The sequence below is a fragment of the Nyctibius grandis genome, chromosome 11, assembly GCF_013368605.1.
Source record: "Nyctibius grandis isolate bNycGra1 chromosome 11, bNycGra1.pri, whole genome shotgun sequence".
Lineage (NCBI taxonomy): Eukaryota > Metazoa > Chordata > Aves > Nyctibiiformes > Nyctibiidae > Nyctibius > Nyctibius grandis.
In genome coordinates, this window is record NC_090668.1 from 15,250,576 (window position 1) to 15,268,968 (window position 18,393).

Genomic DNA, 18,393 nt, shown 5'->3' on the forward strand with positions numbered 1-18,393 from the left:
AGGGGCTTGTGCTACCAGTGCTGCCCACGGCCAGGAATTAATGGAGGATCAGTGCTGAGAGTATAGAACAAACCCTGAACATCGCTGTATTGACATTCTCTGCACCAGTTCTTGTCCACTTTCACGAATAAATTTAGAATCTCCCAGGGCAGTCTCAGTTGGGCACGAGCAGTTTGAATTAATAAAATGCCAGCCTGTTAAAATGGTGAATCCAGAGCACTGCTTAAGTTGAAGTACCTTGCACCTTATCACCCATAGCTCAACCCTGACGAACCTTCAAGGGGAGCATGTCCTGCAGGAGCTTTGTAAAACAGAGCAGGTTTGACCATAGATGTGAGCTGAAATCAAAGGTTGCTTTCAGCTGGAGGACTTTTGTATCACCCTGGTAAGGGAAGGTAGTTAACATTCACTCTCAAAAAATTAACTTAAAATAAACATAGTTGAAGCAATCACTTACAGTTTGCTTAGTGTTTTACTTCCTTTCCTGGTGAAACTACCTTGTGTTCAAGGAAATTGTTGATCACAGGAGAATTTAGCCCTCAAAGTGCGTCTAATCAGCCACTAAACACTTGCATCATTAAAAGTCACCCTATCCATTTTGCAAGTGTTCTGTCAGCTCGTTCTAGATCAAGAGGGGTGCGCTTTCTGTAACATTAAAAGCCTGCAAACAACTGAAGTGTAACTAGCAATAGCATAAGCCAATTAAGATGAAAGCTGTGATACTCAGTGGTAGGGTTTCATCACTTTAATATTAAACTATCATTTTTTACTTAGGCATAGATCAAGAGGTGTTAATGCAGAATCCTTAAAAGAAGTATTATCTTAAAATAACAGACCTGTTATTTGCACTTTCTTGCTCAATTAATATCACAGCTCCAAATACTCTGAATTTTTTCTTCAGAGTTGCAGATTTTGAAGTTCTTATAGAAAGTGAGGATGGCTACATACTGCCAGTTTCAATTTGGGTGTACCTTTATAGGACAGAAACAGTTCTTCTTATCTATTAATTAGTACAAAATCACGCTGTTAGTTTCTAAAAGGGACTACAATAATTAAGTATATTTCTTTTATTATAACCACAAATATTTTCTTGTGTTATTTGATAATTAGCTGAAACAATCTGTCAACAAACTCCACAATATGGATTTATTCCATCATAGACAATCTCTGAGATTTGAATGTACAGTAAACCCCCTGTGTCAGGCATTGCCTTCAGGAGCTTTACTGAAGCCAGCCTTCATTAGAAGAAACACATTTATACTGGAATACCACTTGGGAAAAAAAAAGTTAAAAAGAAAATCACACTTGCATTGATGTTGGCTGTTGTACCCTTGTTTTGGGAGGACTTACCACACTATAAAGCAATTGAATCATTGGAAAACTTATGTATAGATATGACCTAAAATGGGAATCTGTCCTGGTTTTGTGGGGATAAAATTATAGAATCACTTTTCTATTACGTTTTGTTTCAGTTTGTGGCCAGCTGTGGTGTGGTGATCAGGGTCATCAGCAGTGAAGGCCAGGGCAGCTGCCGCAGGCTGGCCCACAGGTGTGTTCTGTAACATTAACATCAGGTCACTATAAATGGGAAAGCTGCTGGGGAGGGGGGCTCTTTGCTCTGCTGTCTTTTCCATTCCATCTTTCTCCTCCTCTCTTCTCAACGGTTACTATCCCTGGAGCGACTTGCCACCACTGTATGAGCCAAGTATAATTTTGTGTCTTTTGTATTAGTATCGATATTGGTTTTCTTATCGTATTAAATCTGTTTAAATTTCAACCCACCAGTCTCCCTCCTTTTCCCAATTCCCTTTCTTGGTCAGGGAAGGGACATTGGGTGATAGAACAACTGCTTATTGTTTAGCCCTGGGTGCGGGCTAAACGGAGACAGAATCCAGTCCCCTGCTTCTCATATAATAGATACTGATACAGATTTTTAAGGCAAATGTTGCGTTCTATGTGGAACACTTTCTGACTTGTGAGCAAATGACTCATTATATCCATTTCATGCAGTGAGACACATAAAAAAGGACCAAGACCAAAAAAACAGAGGTAGGACAAAGAATTGTTTGCTCCTTCTCTAGAGTTCAAGCCACCAGACCCTGGGCCAATCTGGTCTTATATTTTGGCTTGGATAATTTGGCTTGAATGCTGCATTTTCATGTTTTGACTACCAAAACACACTTTGGCCTGGTTCCCCACTGTGCGGCTCTGCTCTGGAGTTATTTTATTCTATGCACAGCGGGGGTAAGGTGCTATTCTAAGTGAATATTCTGATGCATCCATGGTTGCCACTGCATACATTTCTACAACAGTTCTAGGGCACCACTGAAGGTGGCCTGTACCACCTCCATGTAATTTCTTCTAAATGTTTTATCTTCTGTAAAGGACTGACCTGCTTGACAAACCATAGTTCAGCAACAACCTACCTTTCTCTACTGTGCCCTAGTGAAATGCAGCTCCTGCACCTTACTGGCAAGATGTTCTCTCTGCACCTGGCTCAAGAAGTTGAACTTCTCCCATCTGGTAGCAGTTACCATCAGCAAGTAAACGCCTGTGCAAATCCTTACCTCCCTAAAGTAGAGTCACTGCCAGCATGCCTTTTAACTTCATGAAGCCCAGAATTTGAACCATACCCTTTTCAACTAGTGGTTTTCAACCTGCAGTTGGTGGACCATAAGTGATTTGTACATCAAAAGATAATCCCCAAGGCCGTAGTAAACAATATTTTTAACCTTCTTACACTAGTCCTTTGCATCAAAAAAAAAGGGGGGAGGGCTGCTAAACACAATAAGTTCCCATTCAGATACCAACATAACTTTTATTTGGTTGCAAGTGAAATCTGTGACTTGCTGTAGCCCAGCCAACAGATCTTTGTGGTTTGAGTGGTCTTCTGCTTAAAGAGCTTCAAAGCACTGGTTTGGCCCAGTGCCCTGAAGCCACTGTCCAAGGATGCACTGTGACCCTCACCAGGGGCTGAGATGAGTGGAAGTTGCTGAGTGTTGCACAGGTTCTGCTTTGCTCTCCATCAGAAAGAGGAACTGAAGTCTCAGTTGTAGGCCCCGAGAAACTTGTTGAGGATCTGTGAACAAGCAGCAGTAAAGGATTTGTTTTGTTTTGCTTTAACTTTTATCTTATTATTAGAGTGGTTTCATGCTCAACATTTCAGAATGTATCATCTCAGAAACGCACTAGTTAGTGCATTTGCACTAATTAGTGCCCTCCGGGAGTCATTTGCATGCAGGAAGGAACAGAGGACAACAGGGATTTCCTGATCTGTCGAATTCCAGTCACTGGGGATGGTGGGAAACCACATCACATAAATGGACTAAGCTCAGCATATTGCTAATCCGTTCTGCCTGTCCCCCCTCAACATTATGGTTAACACATACCTCCAAGCACAGAGGAGATCCCTGGTCTTACCTAACAGCCTGATTTTGCCCTGTCTGGTGTAGAAGGAAGATGATGGAGCCATTTAAGCCTTTTCATGTTATGTGCCTGGTTTTCAGCTTTTAATTTTGCAGCCCTTTTCTCCTTTGCCTCGCCAAACCCCCAACAAGTGAACTAACTTTTAGGATATATCTTTTGTTCTGACCTATCTTGAACTTCAGCCTGGATTTGCCATACCACATTCCTGTCTGTGCTTAGCATTTTGAGAAGCATTTATTGTGTTAAGGAGATTTTTAAGAATTATTTTTTTTTTGAGTGAATGGAAGATATTGCATCAGTCTGGTTTGAAGCTATTTTATGTGTTGCTTCTCTCCAGCTGGCTGAATGCCCTTTCCCTTCCCCCTCTTTTTTTACGTGGCAGTGCACGGAAAGATGATTGATGGAGTGTCACCAGTGCGTTGTCAAAGGCTGGAGTAGATTAATGGGCAAGAAACACCAGCCTGTTCCCTTTCATGTGTGATTGTTTGAAGGAGGGCTCATATTTTAACAGAAATGAAATCCTGCTTCTCTGGATTCCCCCAATCAGGAATTGAAGGATGGGATTCGTATCTGAGATTGAAAGGTGCCAGCCACAAAGAGACAGTTTATTACTTGGGACAACTGCCTGCCTTCTACTTGACCAACAGCACTCGCCTTGAGGCCTGTTGCAGTCAGGCTGCTGTCCTCTTTACCGAGTTGATTTGTGCCACCAGTTCACATTTATACCCGTATTTCTTTGTTTTTGCAGACACAGCTAGTTATGGCATAGACCAAATGGCCAGAAGATCTCTGACCTGTTACTAGCTTTTCCACCTGGGTGACACTGGCCAGTTTGCCTGTGCTGCAAGGAATGACCACGTATGACCCAGAGCAGCTCAGATCCTTTGAAAAGGCTGTTTTGGTGGTTGGCCTTGGTCACAAATTCAGCCTTGATCTGTGCCTCAATTCCCCAGCTGCAAAACAGGGATAGCAATATCGTAATTTCCAAACATTGCACTTGCCATGAGCTGTTTCCTAGCAGAAATGCTAGGAATGCAATTTATAAGAGAAATTAATCAAAGACTGGTCTGAATCCTGGTTGGGGAAAAATAATCAGACCCAGAGTATGATTGTTTTCTGCATTTCCTTCAAGGTAGACATTGCCAGCATTTCATAATGAGCTGTTCTTGTCCAGACAGATACTTCAGCATTGTTATTTGTAGTCCCCAGTAGTGGCCTCCATTAAAAGGTTTGAACGTGGTAAGAATTGTCTTTCACTCCAGCCTATCTGTGCTTACCAGAAGCATACACGTGACTGTCATAAACCCCTGTTCCAAGGGCTAGATGCAGACCATTTTTATGATTATCCAGGGAACAGCTGTTCTTCCAGGTTTATTCTCTTTTCAGTGGTTCTGATCTCATGCTTGTGTCCAACCAGCTAAAAGGTGCATTTAAATGCCTCTTAAAGCAAGTGCATTTTCTTTTCATAGGTGGGTAGAAATTAGAGCTACTGTTCATTTGCTTGTAATATTTTAACAAGCAAAATAATAAAGAAATGTGTACTACTTACCTGGCTGGTAAGAAGTGATGACCTGTGGTTTGCTGATCCAGCCCAGCCCTCTCTCCACTCGTCTCTTTTGTCACAACAAAGGTCTGTGCTTCGTGCAGATGTAGACATTTTCTTTGATAGAGACTTGTGACAGGTGATGTTTAGTTAAAAGTGATTGCTGAACATAACTATTCCCTCCTTTTATGTTCTCAAGGTTCATCTCTGGAGTATCTTCAGAGGTTTGGGGTTTTTTTGAGGAAGACATAAATGTGAGTTTGTTTCCGTTCTAGATGCAACCTCTAGGGAGACACATCCTGTGGTTTTACATTTCCAAAACTTTACTTGTTTTATGGAGTATGATAATACCCCCTGAAATTTGAATCTAATTGAGAGAACTGATACTATCTTTGTTTACTTGGTGTTTCAGTCATTTCCTATTTAGTTTTGTGACAGGTTGGTTTTAGGTCACAATTGTCGTGGCCAGTACACAGCAAATTGCCCTTTTGTTCTCTGCAGCCATTTCCTTGACTCCAGAAGACAGTATCTGCCTTTGTAAGGCAGGTTACGTTTAAGTTTTGTATTTGTTGCCCCAGTGAATTCTTCCTAGATGGGATAGTGGAAGGAAACAGAGGGAAAAAAGAAACTTCCTAATATGTGCCCATGCTTGATACTGGCAGAACTTGCACAGTTTGCAGGCTGTGTGCGTTTTACAGCCAGGCCAGGGTCTCTTTGAGTCATGATGTGTGGGCCATGAACAGCCTCATCTTCTATGCTAACTAAAGCCTATATGGCTGGGAGAGCTGCTCGCTCTTTGGCAATCTGTATTCATCTGTTCTCCAAGAAAACGAGGCTTCAGGGAGGGCTTTTTACTAAGCACCTTATAGATGTTACTGTGCGCTGACTCAGCATACAGTTTATGTGCCTCCCCTTTCTCTTCTTTCACTGGGGCAGCAGTGGGTTGGATATTTGGAGGCTGCTTTTCTTGAAAAAAAGACAAAAAAAAAAAAAAAAGATTGTGTAAATATTAATGATTTGTTATTGAGTCTGGGAGCCACTGTGCTGCAGGACTTTGCTCTAATGGTGCTTTCACAAGAACGAACTAATTTGACTAACTTTATTAATTCCAGTTTGTTTTAAGTTTGCTCATTAGTAATTTAACACAAGATGCTTCAGCTGAAGAGGCCATGTCAGGACAAGGAAGAGCAGAGGGAAAGTGCCAGGAATCATTAGTGTTTATTAACCACTGCACTCATCAATCTTGACTAAGAGCACAGCCCATTCGTTCTGGACTGGTGGACTGAGATACAGAAATATCATTAACAGTGGAAAATGCTTCTTTTCAGGTCAGTCCGTAATGGACAGGCATTCAGACACCACCCCCATCACCAAATATTATCAGCCTTTAAGCTGGTCTCCTCACACTCCAGCCCGAACTGGCAGAGCTCAGCAGCCTTGTGGAAGGGAAGAAGCCCTGCCCCTAGCCAGCCGTAGTATCAATTAGCAAATACAGTATTTTCATCCCCAGTAAGCATTACTGAAAGGTCAAGTGTTGTTATGAAGGGGTTTTTTAATTGCTTTTCAAATTATTAAATGATTAATACTTATGTGCTTTGCTGGATCAGGCCTGGCACTTTGGGCTGGCAACGTGTACATCTCACAGCAATTCTTGAAACATTAAAATGGAAAGGCTTCTTTTTTTCTGTTTAGACAAAGAGTTTAATAACCAATTTCAGCAACTGCAAAGCATTGAGCTGGTGACTCAAAGCTCTGACCTGTGAATCGGGGCTGAATGAATGCCTCCAAAAGGTTGGAGGAGGGAACAGTACTACATTTGCCAGGTTTCTAATGAGAAACATGACCCCTGCCCAGACTGCTTGTGGTCTTTAAGGATTGCATTTCACTTTGAGATGTGTTTTCTTGTATCCTACCCAAATTGCAACTTGAGTAGTTACATTCTGCTCACTAAAATATCCCTGCGGTTTAATTGGAGAAGTTGTTTCCCTTCCTCTCTTAAAAGCTGTGTTGTATAATGTAGTGGTGCTATCATAAGATGTGCTGTATAATCTACGGAGCACACACATACACACACACACAAAAACCCCACCATGAAAGTCTCTGAAGTCTCTAGCTTTCTACAGTAACAAATACAATCTGGGGAAAATGGCATCTTGGGAACGCAATTCAGCGTTGTGCCCCCATTTGAGTCTCTTGGTGCCCTTGCAAAGCTTGTGACAAGCACCGTCACACTGTGGAGGCAGCATTTTTACTTTGCACGTGTGTAAGTCACTGCACAAGGCAAAGCATCAACTGTGTGGTCCTAGACATAAGGTCTTTTGCAATGAGCACGTTAGGCTCAGTATTATGATGGCACAGCCTGGAAACAAGCAATAATTTTAAAACGTGGCATGGATGTTCAGACAGATTGTGTGTGTGTCGTGACTTTGGTGGATGAGATTTAGGTATTTTATGGGGAAAGGGTTTTATTGGATGACATTCAGTGATGGGGGGGATGGAAAGAGATTGCAGTTTAATTAAAATTCTAATCCCAAGTTTGACAATTTTTCTTGCCAGGTCAGCAGCCTGCATGTTCTGTTTGTGATTCCCGTGAATTAAACGGGCTGACAGTCATCAGCTTCTTTGGAAATGCCTGTAAATCCAGCTAAAAATTAGCAAACATCAATATGTTTCAGAGCAGCTTTGAGTAGGGTTATGTCACAGAGCAGTTTTCCATCAGTGTGCATACAGGAGCCTTTCATAACGCCAATTTAGTCCACTGCTGCCAGTGCTCCAATACAAAGGAAAAACTCTTCCTCTGCAGTAGGAAGACACGTTTACTGTCCTGCGCTGCTGAAATCTCACTGGCATGTTCCTGTTTTCCAGGTAGTTAAGCAGTGTTGCCCCAAAGGTAGTACTCGTCTTTCACCAGCCATGAGGCTTCCTCTGCTTTGTGCCTCCGTGATGCTAATGAGTCTGTCCCAGTGCCGAGCTGTCAGCTTCCCTGAAGATGAGGACCCTATTAACATTGTTGACTACCACTGTAAGTAATCTGCAAATGGTGCTAACCGCGAGGGAAAAAGTTTTAATTTTTTTTTTTCCCTTGGGAAGTTAAAAAAAAAAAGTCTCTTTTTTTTTCCAATTAAAATGTGTTTACTGGCTTTGTATCTTTAATAGAACACTTAATCATTTTCTTAAAAAAGCAATCAGAAATACAGCAATAACTTCAGGAAAAAGAACATTTGCTGACATTAGCCATCTTTTCCTCATTTATATTCAAGACATTACTCAAGGAATTTAGTTTAAACCCTTCTACACCTAGTATATACAGCTAATCAATGCCATATATTGATTCTTTAGCTCTATAATCCTGAGTGATGGTGTAGCCCATTTTTACTTGCAGATTCAAGGCAATATCCAGTATTTAGAGGACGCCCTTCAGGCAATGAATCTCAGCACAGACTGGACTTCCAACTGATGCTGAAAATTCGAGACACACTTTATATCGCTGGCAGGTAATTTTCCTTCACTCAGTTCATTAGATTGAAATTCTTTTCTCTTCTGGTTTTGCATTAATGTGTAAAATTCATTTAGAAAAATCTGCAGAATATGTTAAAAATTAGAATTAGGGGAGGACTTCCCAGAGAAATATACTCTTATCTGTGGCCAGTGCATGAAAATTGGATTTGATGGCTGCAGTTACTGTAGTTATGCTAAAACCAGTGATGAAATACTCTTTTCCCTCTTTTATATTACTGCCCTGACAAAAACCTCTCCGGATCATTTTAAACTTGGACTGACACATCAGGGATGTAGGAAGTGAGCATCACACATTGAATATCGTATCAGTCCGGATTAGTCTTCAGCAGAATGGAAAGACAAGAGATGTATAGCTGGACACTGTAGGTGCTATCGAAGGACCACACCAATAAAAATCAAAACCACCTCATGTTGCTAATGACCAGCCTTCTCTGATTTGTATTAAACACAGAATATCCATAAGCATTTCATAGAAGTTTCTGGTCTAGCAAAACACTCTAAAAAGATTTAGCTTATCAAAAATAAGGCCAATTAATTAAATTTACTTGTCTTTTTACTCTTTGCAAACAGGGACCAAGTTTACACTGTAAACTTAAATGAAGTTCCAAAATCAGAAGTTACTCCAAGCAAGGTGAGTAGATCCAGGTGCTGGCAAAGGAGAGAGGTATTTTCTTTGGTTTTAATATTTTTTTTTTTGTGGAAAGGAAATCAAATGTTCTTTTCTGGTTTGATTTAACAGAAATTAACATGGAGGTCAAGGCAGCAGGACAGAGAGAACTGTGCTATGAAAGGCAAACATAAAGTAAGTTTAGCACATACATTATAGAAAAACAACACTAATTTTATTATATAGGTGAAGTCTGTGATTAATATGTCTTACTCTCTTTTCAGGATGAATGCCATAACTTCATTAAAGTCTTTGTTCCAAGAAATGATGAGATGGTGTTTGTCTGTGGAACAAATGCATTTAACCCTATGTGCAGATACTATCGGGTAAGAGTATTGAAAATGTCATTAATCTGTTGCTGGCTTTGCTTGCACTAAGTATGCTGTAGCAAATACATCCAGGTGGGACTGGCAAGTGCATCAAGGTGAAACAAAGACAGAAGCTAATGTGCTGAATTAAGTTTTCTGGAAAGACAATGTTATGCTTTTGTGCCACTGTACAAAATAGAAATGACACTATCACCCATTTATTTTTCTTCTCTAGCTGAATACCTTAGAGTATGATGGGGAGGAAATTAGTGGTTTGGCAAGATGCCCGTTTGATGCCAGACAAACCAATGTTGCCCTCTTTGCTGGTAAGAACTTCTGCTTGTAATGAGTCTAAATGATTAATGACACCAAAGGAGCCAGAGAGCTTTTAAAGCAAGCACAGGAAAGCTAAAGGTGTCATGGTGCCCCTGCTCTTAAATTTTTTAAAGGGCCTCCAAAGGATTAGAAGCTGACCTGTTAATAAATAGGTTACAGCAATTTGGGGAAGAGTGGCAGTAAAGAAATGGGGAAAAATACAGGCTAGTCAGAATTCTGTAGATTATTAAAGACCTCTTAATACCACGTTTTCAACTTCCCTTTTAGATGGAAAATTGTATTCGGCAACAGTAGCAGATTTCCTGGCAAGTGATGCCGTTATTTATCGCAGCATGGGGGATGGATCTGCCCTAAGAACAATAAAGTATGATTCCAAATGGATAAAAGGTAATTAGGGGGAGTATTTTCCCACACACATGGCAAACATACTTTCAGTGGCACAGAGGGTCAGGTAATGCACAGCCAGCGTGCTTTACACGTATGCTTCAATGTCAGCATATATGCGGCTTTCAATACAGTGTGATTACAATAAGAAAGCAGTTTAATACAAATAAAGCAAAATTTTTGTTAAATACATCAATGAACGAATCCACAGTAACAAAGTAACTGAGCTGAAATGCAATTCCTCCGAGACCTTTTTACAGTCCATTAGCCATCATTAAAGACTCCCAAGTTCATTTAAGCTCCAGTGCACTCATATTTGGACATTCTAAAGTGTCTGGAAGACTGGAGCTCATGTTAGCTGGTGTGGACCTGTGGAGAAGCCACCAAGTCATGCAGCGTAGTTCTTTTAAGTAACCTTCTCTTTTCTCTTTCTTACAGAACCACACTTCCTCCATGCCATAGAATACGGGAACTACGTTTATTTCTTCTTCCGAGAAATTGCCGTAGAGCACAATAATTTAGGCAAGGTAGGTATTGTCACAGCGAGCTGTCGGGTTGCTGTGAGTTGTAGCATGCGATCGTCCTAAAACAGTGTCAGTAACAAGCACAGTTTGCAATATGAAGTAGGGACTAGTACAAAGTTCACACAGTTTTACCATCATTACAATTTACAGGGCGGGGGCGGGGGGGAAGAGAAATAGAACAGTGCATTCTTCAACCAAAAAGTTGTTCCTGTTCTCTGTGCCTTGCTGTTAGGTGAGCTCGCTACAGGTACCTTTTAGTATTAACACTGTTGCCTTAGTGTTGCTGTTGCCTTAACACTTGTGGCAAGTAATGGAAAATCTGAGCGTTTTTTCATGCTTATTAAAGAAACAAAAGAAAACAACACAAAAGAAGTTTCAGAGAAGTTTCTCTAATGTCCCTGGATATTGAATAATTCAGGCATGCCAGTACAGAGTATAATACTCATGCCTCACCATGGAAGGATATTCTATAATAAATTATTAAATCCTTTACACATGGTTAATTAAAGTCTTTAAATCTCCCTAACAATATGATTTTGAAGGGAAAAAAGGGTGGGGACAAGCTGCATTTGCTTGGTGATACAGTAAGATAAGTGCCTGTGCACTACAAGCTAAACACCATTTGCTTTCATCCTTTCTGTGCAGATAAATGGCAGCTTCCTGTTAAAAAAATTATCTTCGGTGTTTTAACAGCTCAGAAACAAGCACTGGTTTCCTTGCATCTCTCAAGCCTGTCTCCCTTTTCCTGGTTTTTTTTTTTTTTTTTCCCTTCGCAGGCTGTGTATTCCCGTGTGGCACGCATATGCAAAAATGACATGGGGGGGTCCCAAAGAGTCCTGGAAAAACATTGGACATCCTTTCTGAAAGCTCGGCTCAATTGCTCAGTTCCCGGAGATTCATTCTTCTACTTTGATGTTCTGCAGTCTATCACAGACATAATAGAAATCAATGGAGTCCCCATGGTTGTCGGTGTATTCACCACACAGCTTAACAGGTGAGAGATGAGCAACCATACATCAAAGGTAGTTCTCTGGTTCTGTCTTACACCGAGATTGGTGCCGTTGTAGGCTGAGTTGTCGCAACTATTTTTCTAATTTTACAGCATCCCTGGTTCAGCAGTGTGTGCTTTCAGCATGGATGACATTGAGAAAGTCTTCAAAGGGAGATTTAAAGAACAAAAGACTCCTGACTCTGTTTGGACAGCTGTACCCGAAGACAAAGTACCAAAGCCAAGGTAAGAGGTTCTTACTCATGATGCCATAATATTGACCTTGTAAAGAGCTACCTTAAATCAGCAGCACTCTTGAGTGTCTTGTCAGGCAAAAACCAAAGCAGAGCTTTACACTTCAGCCATAAGGATGCTCATTAGCAGGCTGCCTTCTCTCATTAAGTAAAATACCAAGAGGAAAACAATGTTGTTCTCCTTTCAGACCTGGCTGCTGTGCAAAACACGGCCTAGCAGAGGCTTACAAAACCTCCATTGATTTCCCAGACGAAACACTCTCCTTCATCAAATCTCATCCTTTGATGGATTCAGCTGTTCCCTCAGTCATTGACGAGCCCTGGTTTACCAAAACACGTGTCAGGTATGGCACCATTCAAAAATAACGCCTGTGAAAAGGAAAACGGGAAAACGCGGTGTTAATGATATGCCTTCTGGTCTTGATAGATACAGATTGACAGCAATTGCTGTAGACCACGCTGCTGGACCCTACCAGAACTACACAGTCATATTTGTTGGCTCCGAAGCAGGAGTAGTACTTAAAATCTTGGCAAAGACCAGGCCTTTTTCTTTGAATGACAGTGTATTACTGGAAGAGATTGAAGCATATAATCATGCAAAGTAAGTATTAACCAGAACACCTAAGCTCTTCATCTAGTCCTTGGTACCTAGCTAAAAAAAATCGTGGTAAACTAAAAGCAACTCATTATCACCAACATTACCACTTGTTTGTTATTTCATGGTGTTCCTCGTGTTGAATAACCTGAAAATATTTGGTCACTTGCCATATTGCATGGGTTCAGTGAACAACGTAATTCCACTCCGGTGACGTCAGTGATACAGTCTAATTCTTCTGCAAATAGATACACTTCTTCCTGAATATGAAACGTCAGAACTATCTGCTGCTGTTAAACAGAAATGATGTGAGCTTATCTTTAGGGTTTCTCAAGAGTGGCCAATAATGTATAAACTATATCTAATCATTTTAAACTTGTTTATTCCGGTGCAAAGAATTTGGGAATGGAAGCGTTCCAATTAGACCCTACAGGCATCCCATACAGGACTCCTGTTCTGCTCTGTCGAGATATTTATGCCGACTGAGAGAACAAAGAAAATGGATTTGGATTTTTTTTTTCCTATATAGTTCAGTGAAATTGTCACCTAGCTGTAAATAAGAGCCAGAAGCTGGCATTTGATAGCCCATCGGTTTGTTTAGAAATCACTCAGCAAAGACGAGTAAGTTACATTTATATGTGTAAAAAGTCTCTTTTCAGTATCTACACAGGCATAAATAAAATGTTTGCAGTGTAAGCACTGCACAAAGTACTACAGTTACTGAAATAATGGCCTCCCATTATTTTTCCTGAACAGGTGTAATGCTGAGAGCGAGGAGGACAGAAGAGTCATTTCCCTTCAGCTGGATAGAGACCACCATGCTCTGTTCGTGGCATTCTCCAGCTGCGTCATTAGAATTCCTCTGAGCCGGTGTGAGCGTCACGGGTCATGTAAAAAGTACGGCCCCGTTCCTGAACTCCCCCTTAAAGGAAGGGCGCCAGCATCTCTTGGGAAGGAAGTAAAAAATGCATGATTTTTTGGGGTTTTTCTCTTGCAAGGGCATGTATTGCTTCACGGGACCCATACTGTGGCTGGTTAGACCACGAGGCATGTGGAAGAGTGACACCAGTCATGCTGTAAGTACTGCTTCTCAAATTAGCCCAGCATCTCTACATACGCTTTAGAGACCACATGAGCTCATAGCCTATGCCTGTTCCCTTGCGCTCAATTAATACATCTCCATTTTTTTAGGGATGATTTTTCAGTGTGCTCTATATGTAAGAGAACAGAATGCTGAAGTCTGACCTAGCTCTGCAATCTCTGCGTGAAGACTTGCTTTCAGTGAGAGTTTTACACGTGTGTAGGAGGACAAGCAGACCTGTAGGAAGAGCAGTTGGAAGCAGGAAGGCAAGAAATTGCTGCCTGCAAACCTGAGCAGCTCAGAGAGGACAGTACACAGGATCCCCTCCCAGGCGTGCTCAGGGCCAGGGCACGGTCACTTGCAAATATGAAAGCACAGGATTCACAGTGGGAAACGAATAAGATTTTTGCTTCCGCGCTGGAGCTGGGGCGATATATATGCATACCAAAGGCACTTTGCACAAATCAAGTCTGTAATATACAGTGCATTAGCAGCTGTATCTTAAAAAGAGGCCTTTGTAGCAGGCCAGTGCAAACTTTAACTAGTATAATTAGACAGTTGTATTTAAAACCAAGAGCACACCCAATGTAGAAGACATGATGAAGTTGATGAAGAAAGGGATTTTTTTTTTTTTCTGTTTCCTGGCATAAGCACATATATAGAGTTTTAAAGCCTGGTTATAACTGACTTGTGCATTTTGCAAAACGATGTTTTGGGCCATACACTAGCTTTTGTATCTGTTTCCATTTGCTGCTTCCAGGAAAAAAAAAATCACCATTTGTTACCCTACTAATACTGTTAATTGCAGGTTCTCTTTGTTTGTTTCATACAACCACAGCACTGGAGGATATGTACAAGATGTTGAATACGGCAACACAGCGCAGCTTGGGGACTGCCATGGTAAGGCATAGTCATTGCTGCTCGTTTATAATGTCTCAGCAGTAGTCTGTGGCCACACCTCACTATGGATGTTAAATTTATGATGAGCTTTTCAGTAACATAATGAACACATCACCTGGTATTACTGTGAATGTTCACAAAGCTGAGCTTTTTGGTCCTGGGTGGCAGAGTTTTGTCTTTCCTTCACCAGGTTACAACTATTTGGGGTCTACAGCAAAGTATTGAAGAACTTATTTTTTGTAACCAGTAAGATTTTAGGTTTTATTTTCCATTACTCAGGTTTGAGATCTTTTGCTTTCTTTTCGTTACTTCTTACTGATTACTTGTTCCTTTAATTCTTTTAGAAATTTTGCCTACTACAGCTACACCAGATTACAAAATATTTGGCGACCCAACATCTGGTTAGTTTTTTTTAATTTTTTTGAATTAATGGCCTTTACTTTCCTTCAGTTCAGCATTTTCAGCCCTTTTTTCCTTCCTTTTGCACAGCTGGCAGTCCTCCATTTTTGTGCTTTTACTCATGTTCCCACTGATGGTAAAGATAGTCAGACTCTTCTCAGCACTTCACCCTGTGTAGCCGCATGTTAACAGCTCATTATTTATTGAGACATCTTTTATTAAAGAGCCTGATTAACATAGATGACATCTTCACTGCACGAAAGTCCACTAAGCTTTACTCTTTATCCCCAGCCATGCATTTGTGAATGCCCCTATTGGTCATCTCTAGTAGATGAATGGCAGAATTTCATCATCTTCCCCCTTACCTCTCCTTTCCTCTTTTCCTTCTTTCCCAGCAAGCTTTTTGCACAAATACACATTTACCAAAATGTGTATTTTCTACATTTTTGAAATGTTTTAAGTAGTTTGTGCTAATGGAAAAAATTTAACATCACAAACTGTGTAGCTGAATGAGGACCTGTGTAGACAAAGGTGGCTTAGAAAAAACTTTATGCATTGTTGTCAGGACTTTCACATCCTTTTCTCCTTCAGTGATTTTTCTAATAGTGTTTTCACCGTCAGCCCCTGGTGTTCAGGAAGACAGGACCCAGTGTTCCTCTGTTGAACTCAAAAGCAGAACCTGTGTTGACTTCAACAGGAGCAAGACCAAGCCCTTATTTTCCAGTCTTTGCTCCTGGCACTTGGTCTCTGCTTTCAAATCAAGTGTGCATTTCTGACTGAGTAATATGAAAATAATCTATTTGTATGTTAAATTTGTAAGAGTGCAACAGAACATTATTTTGTGTTTTGGTTTCTGATGATATTTGCATTTCTGTAATTTGACAAGAAGTAATGTTTGAGACAAATATTTTCCAGGTATATTTACCCAGAATGTAAGTTAGAGACTCACTTAGGAAAGCAAAACAAAACAAAACTGTGTTACATGGAAATGCTACCTGCTTGCATGAGTGTTTACTTCATCAACTGAATTTTCAAAGTGATATTTGAGGACACAGATACAACTGAACCTTATTTTCAAGTCCTGAATGAGTGTGCTTTTGAAGTACATTTCTCAGTCAGATCTCGAGCCATAGACATTCATGCCTAAACCTACTGGGACAGTGAACACAAAATACTTGGGTGTGCAAAGCAGACTCTGGATTGCAAATGCAATTTGGTATGTTTCCTCCTCATGTGCGTTTTCACGTAGGCTATGGTGGTTCTGTTCAGCAAATGTACTGCAGAGGAGCCAGAATTTCTGCAACATTGTTCCTTAGGAACCATTGCAAAATAGAGGTTAAAAACATTCCTTTCATCCCCACCTGTAGAAGTGGCTTGTTCAGCAGTTCCTGGTATACCGTAATAGCACTAATGAGCTGATCTCGTTTCTCAGGCGTAACCTGTCATGAGTGTATATCTTTCCAAGTAACTTCTTTTTTTTTTAAGATGTTTAAAAGGCAGTCAAGTATGTTGTCTCCAGTGAAGAATATAGCAATTTAGTAGAATAAGTTGTGCTTTTCACCTCCACCAGTTGCTTACTTTAACTTTGGCACTGCTTTCATGTTTGACTTCTTTGGCTTTTGGGCTAGCAGCTGTTGATGTTTTAATGTATGTTTTTCGTACTTGAAGTTTTGGAACAATTGATTTTAATCAGCCCTCTGTACTTCTGCAGAGTGCAGGGGGTCACATTTTGCTCTGACATGTAACTCCCATTAAATACTGTCTCCAGCTGTAGCTTAGATGTGCCATGAAACAGTGAGGAAAGCCTGACTGTAATACACATTAATAAAAATCTGTTTGCCACCACAGACATGGAGTTCTCCTCAGCTTCCATTACCACAATGGCAAGTATCCCAGTTATATCACCTAAAGTGATTGGTTCCTGGAAACCTAAAGAGACTGGCTCTCGGAAATTTGTAGTTCAAGATGACCCAAACACTTCTGATTATTCTGATCCATTATCAGGTGTCCCAAAGGGTAAGGCCTTACCAGGGAATACATTGCTGCTGAATGGAAACCTGATAGTCTTCGGCATTGTCTAAGGCTTAAATGTAACAGCCATGATTGTTGGGCTATATTTTACACCCTTTTCCTGTGAATATGCAGACAGTGCAATCATGTTTTTCATACCTACTTATCTGGTGTACAAAGTGCTGCTTAGAGCTTATAATGGGAAGCACAGATAATAAGCTCAGCCTTTTATTCTTGGGGTGTTCCAAAGCTCCCATTAAAATCAGTGGGAGTTCTGGATGCATTAAAAAAAATCACATTCAAGACTTATCTGCACCTCTGGTGGTTGTTTTCAAACCAGTCTAGTTTGGATAAGACTACTAGTCCTCAGGCATGGTTGCTTACGAGAGCTTAATGGTGGGGTTTTTTGTTTGGTTTGGGGGTGGGGTTTTTTGGGGAACAAGGGGGAACAGAAAACAAAGCACAGCTCCATGACAGATCCATGCATTAAATGGGGCATATCCCAAACTCTGCCTGCCTGCAGCATGTTCCTGAAGAACATGGGTCAGATCTGAGCAAGGGTGTGCTGAATTTTTATTCTCTGGATCTGAGCATCAGTTTACAGATGCTCTCAATACATAGAGACACACACAGGTTTTAAGCCAAGCACAAAAAGAAACATTCTGCATGTAATTCTTCTTTCTGTAGCCGCTCTTTCAGCTAAGTGAACCTTTGATTAGGCTTTTATGGCAACTAAGACTTTAATTCAGTAGGACTATTACAGTCGCCCAAAGAATCAAGAAGCTTCCGATCCCATAACCAACACTTAACACAAGTCTCCATCAGGACGCAGAATAGCCAGGTGACAGACATGTTTGCACAATTCTGTATTTACTGAAAATCTCACCAGCCAAAAACCATTTGTGTTTTATTACCATTCACCAAAACATATCAGGTTTCCTATCGGCCGTTATGGCAGTGCATTTGTCATTTCAATTTGTTGCAGTTATTTTCTGTTTTGCTTTAAGTTTTTGTTATCATTTGCTCTTGGTTCTGAATCACATTTTGTGTCACAGCTATTAGTGAACTTTACTCATGTTTTCTTTCTTCTCCTGCACAGTGCCACTAAAACCTATAACCCTGAACATTAACAATGTTCAAAGGCCTTGCCTCTAACAAAAGTGAATCTGTTTCTTCCCTCTTGCTTTTTCATTTTAGCATCCCTTGGGATATTTAACAGAATTACTTTCATTAAAAACTAACATTGTCTTAGCTGCAAGATGTCTGTGGTTGCTTTAAAAAAATCTCAAAAAACAAAGAGAGCTTGTTAATACACAAATAAAAAACTAATTCAATATTCAACTTCTTAGTCTAAGCTAAAAGTTTTCTAAATTTTAACATTCTCTAATAAATTAACCTTGCAAGTTGTTTTTTACAATGTTACGCAAGCATTTCTGTTCATTATTGACTAAAAAAAAAG

The 18,393-nt window shown here is 40.5% G+C and overlaps 1 protein-coding gene across 10 annotated transcripts in view; it reads left to right on the forward strand.

The window, feature by feature from the left end:
• SEMA6D (semaphorin 6D) overlaps nucleotides 1-18,393 on the forward strand; it is a 32,097-nt gene that overhangs the window by 9,344 nt on the left and 4,360 nt on the right. For 2 of the 10 annotated variants that reach the window (XM_068409859.1, XM_068409865.1), the window contains exons 2-17: nucleotides 7,839-7,991; nucleotides 8,352-8,463; nucleotides 9,059-9,119; nucleotides 9,228-9,290; nucleotides 9,380-9,481; nucleotides 9,699-9,789; nucleotides 10,067-10,186; nucleotides 10,622-10,710; nucleotides 11,484-11,701; nucleotides 11,810-11,941; nucleotides 12,138-12,293; nucleotides 12,377-12,550; nucleotides 13,301-13,441; nucleotides 13,543-13,620; nucleotides 14,434-14,525; nucleotides 16,773-16,940. In XM_068409859.1, the coding sequence (XP_068265960.1) occupies nucleotides 7,839-7,991; nucleotides 8,352-8,463; nucleotides 9,059-9,119; nucleotides 9,228-9,290; nucleotides 9,380-9,481; nucleotides 9,699-9,789; nucleotides 10,067-10,186; nucleotides 10,622-10,710; nucleotides 11,484-11,701; nucleotides 11,810-11,941; nucleotides 12,138-12,293; nucleotides 12,377-12,550; nucleotides 13,301-13,441; nucleotides 13,543-13,620; nucleotides 14,434-14,525; nucleotides 16,773-16,940 (1,950 nt within the window). Of the gene's footprint in view, nucleotides 1-1,527; nucleotides 1,550-7,210; nucleotides 7,233-7,834; nucleotides 7,992-8,351; nucleotides 8,464-9,058; nucleotides 9,120-9,227; nucleotides 9,291-9,379; nucleotides 9,482-9,698; nucleotides 9,790-10,066; nucleotides 10,187-10,621; nucleotides 10,711-11,483; nucleotides 11,702-11,809; nucleotides 11,942-12,137; nucleotides 12,294-12,376; nucleotides 12,551-13,300; nucleotides 13,442-13,542; nucleotides 13,621-14,433; nucleotides 14,526-14,869; nucleotides 14,927-16,772; nucleotides 16,941-18,393 lie in introns of those variants that run through there. The other 8 variants (XM_068409861.1, XM_068409862.1, XM_068409868.1 and 5 more) reach the window with 7 other exon arrangements.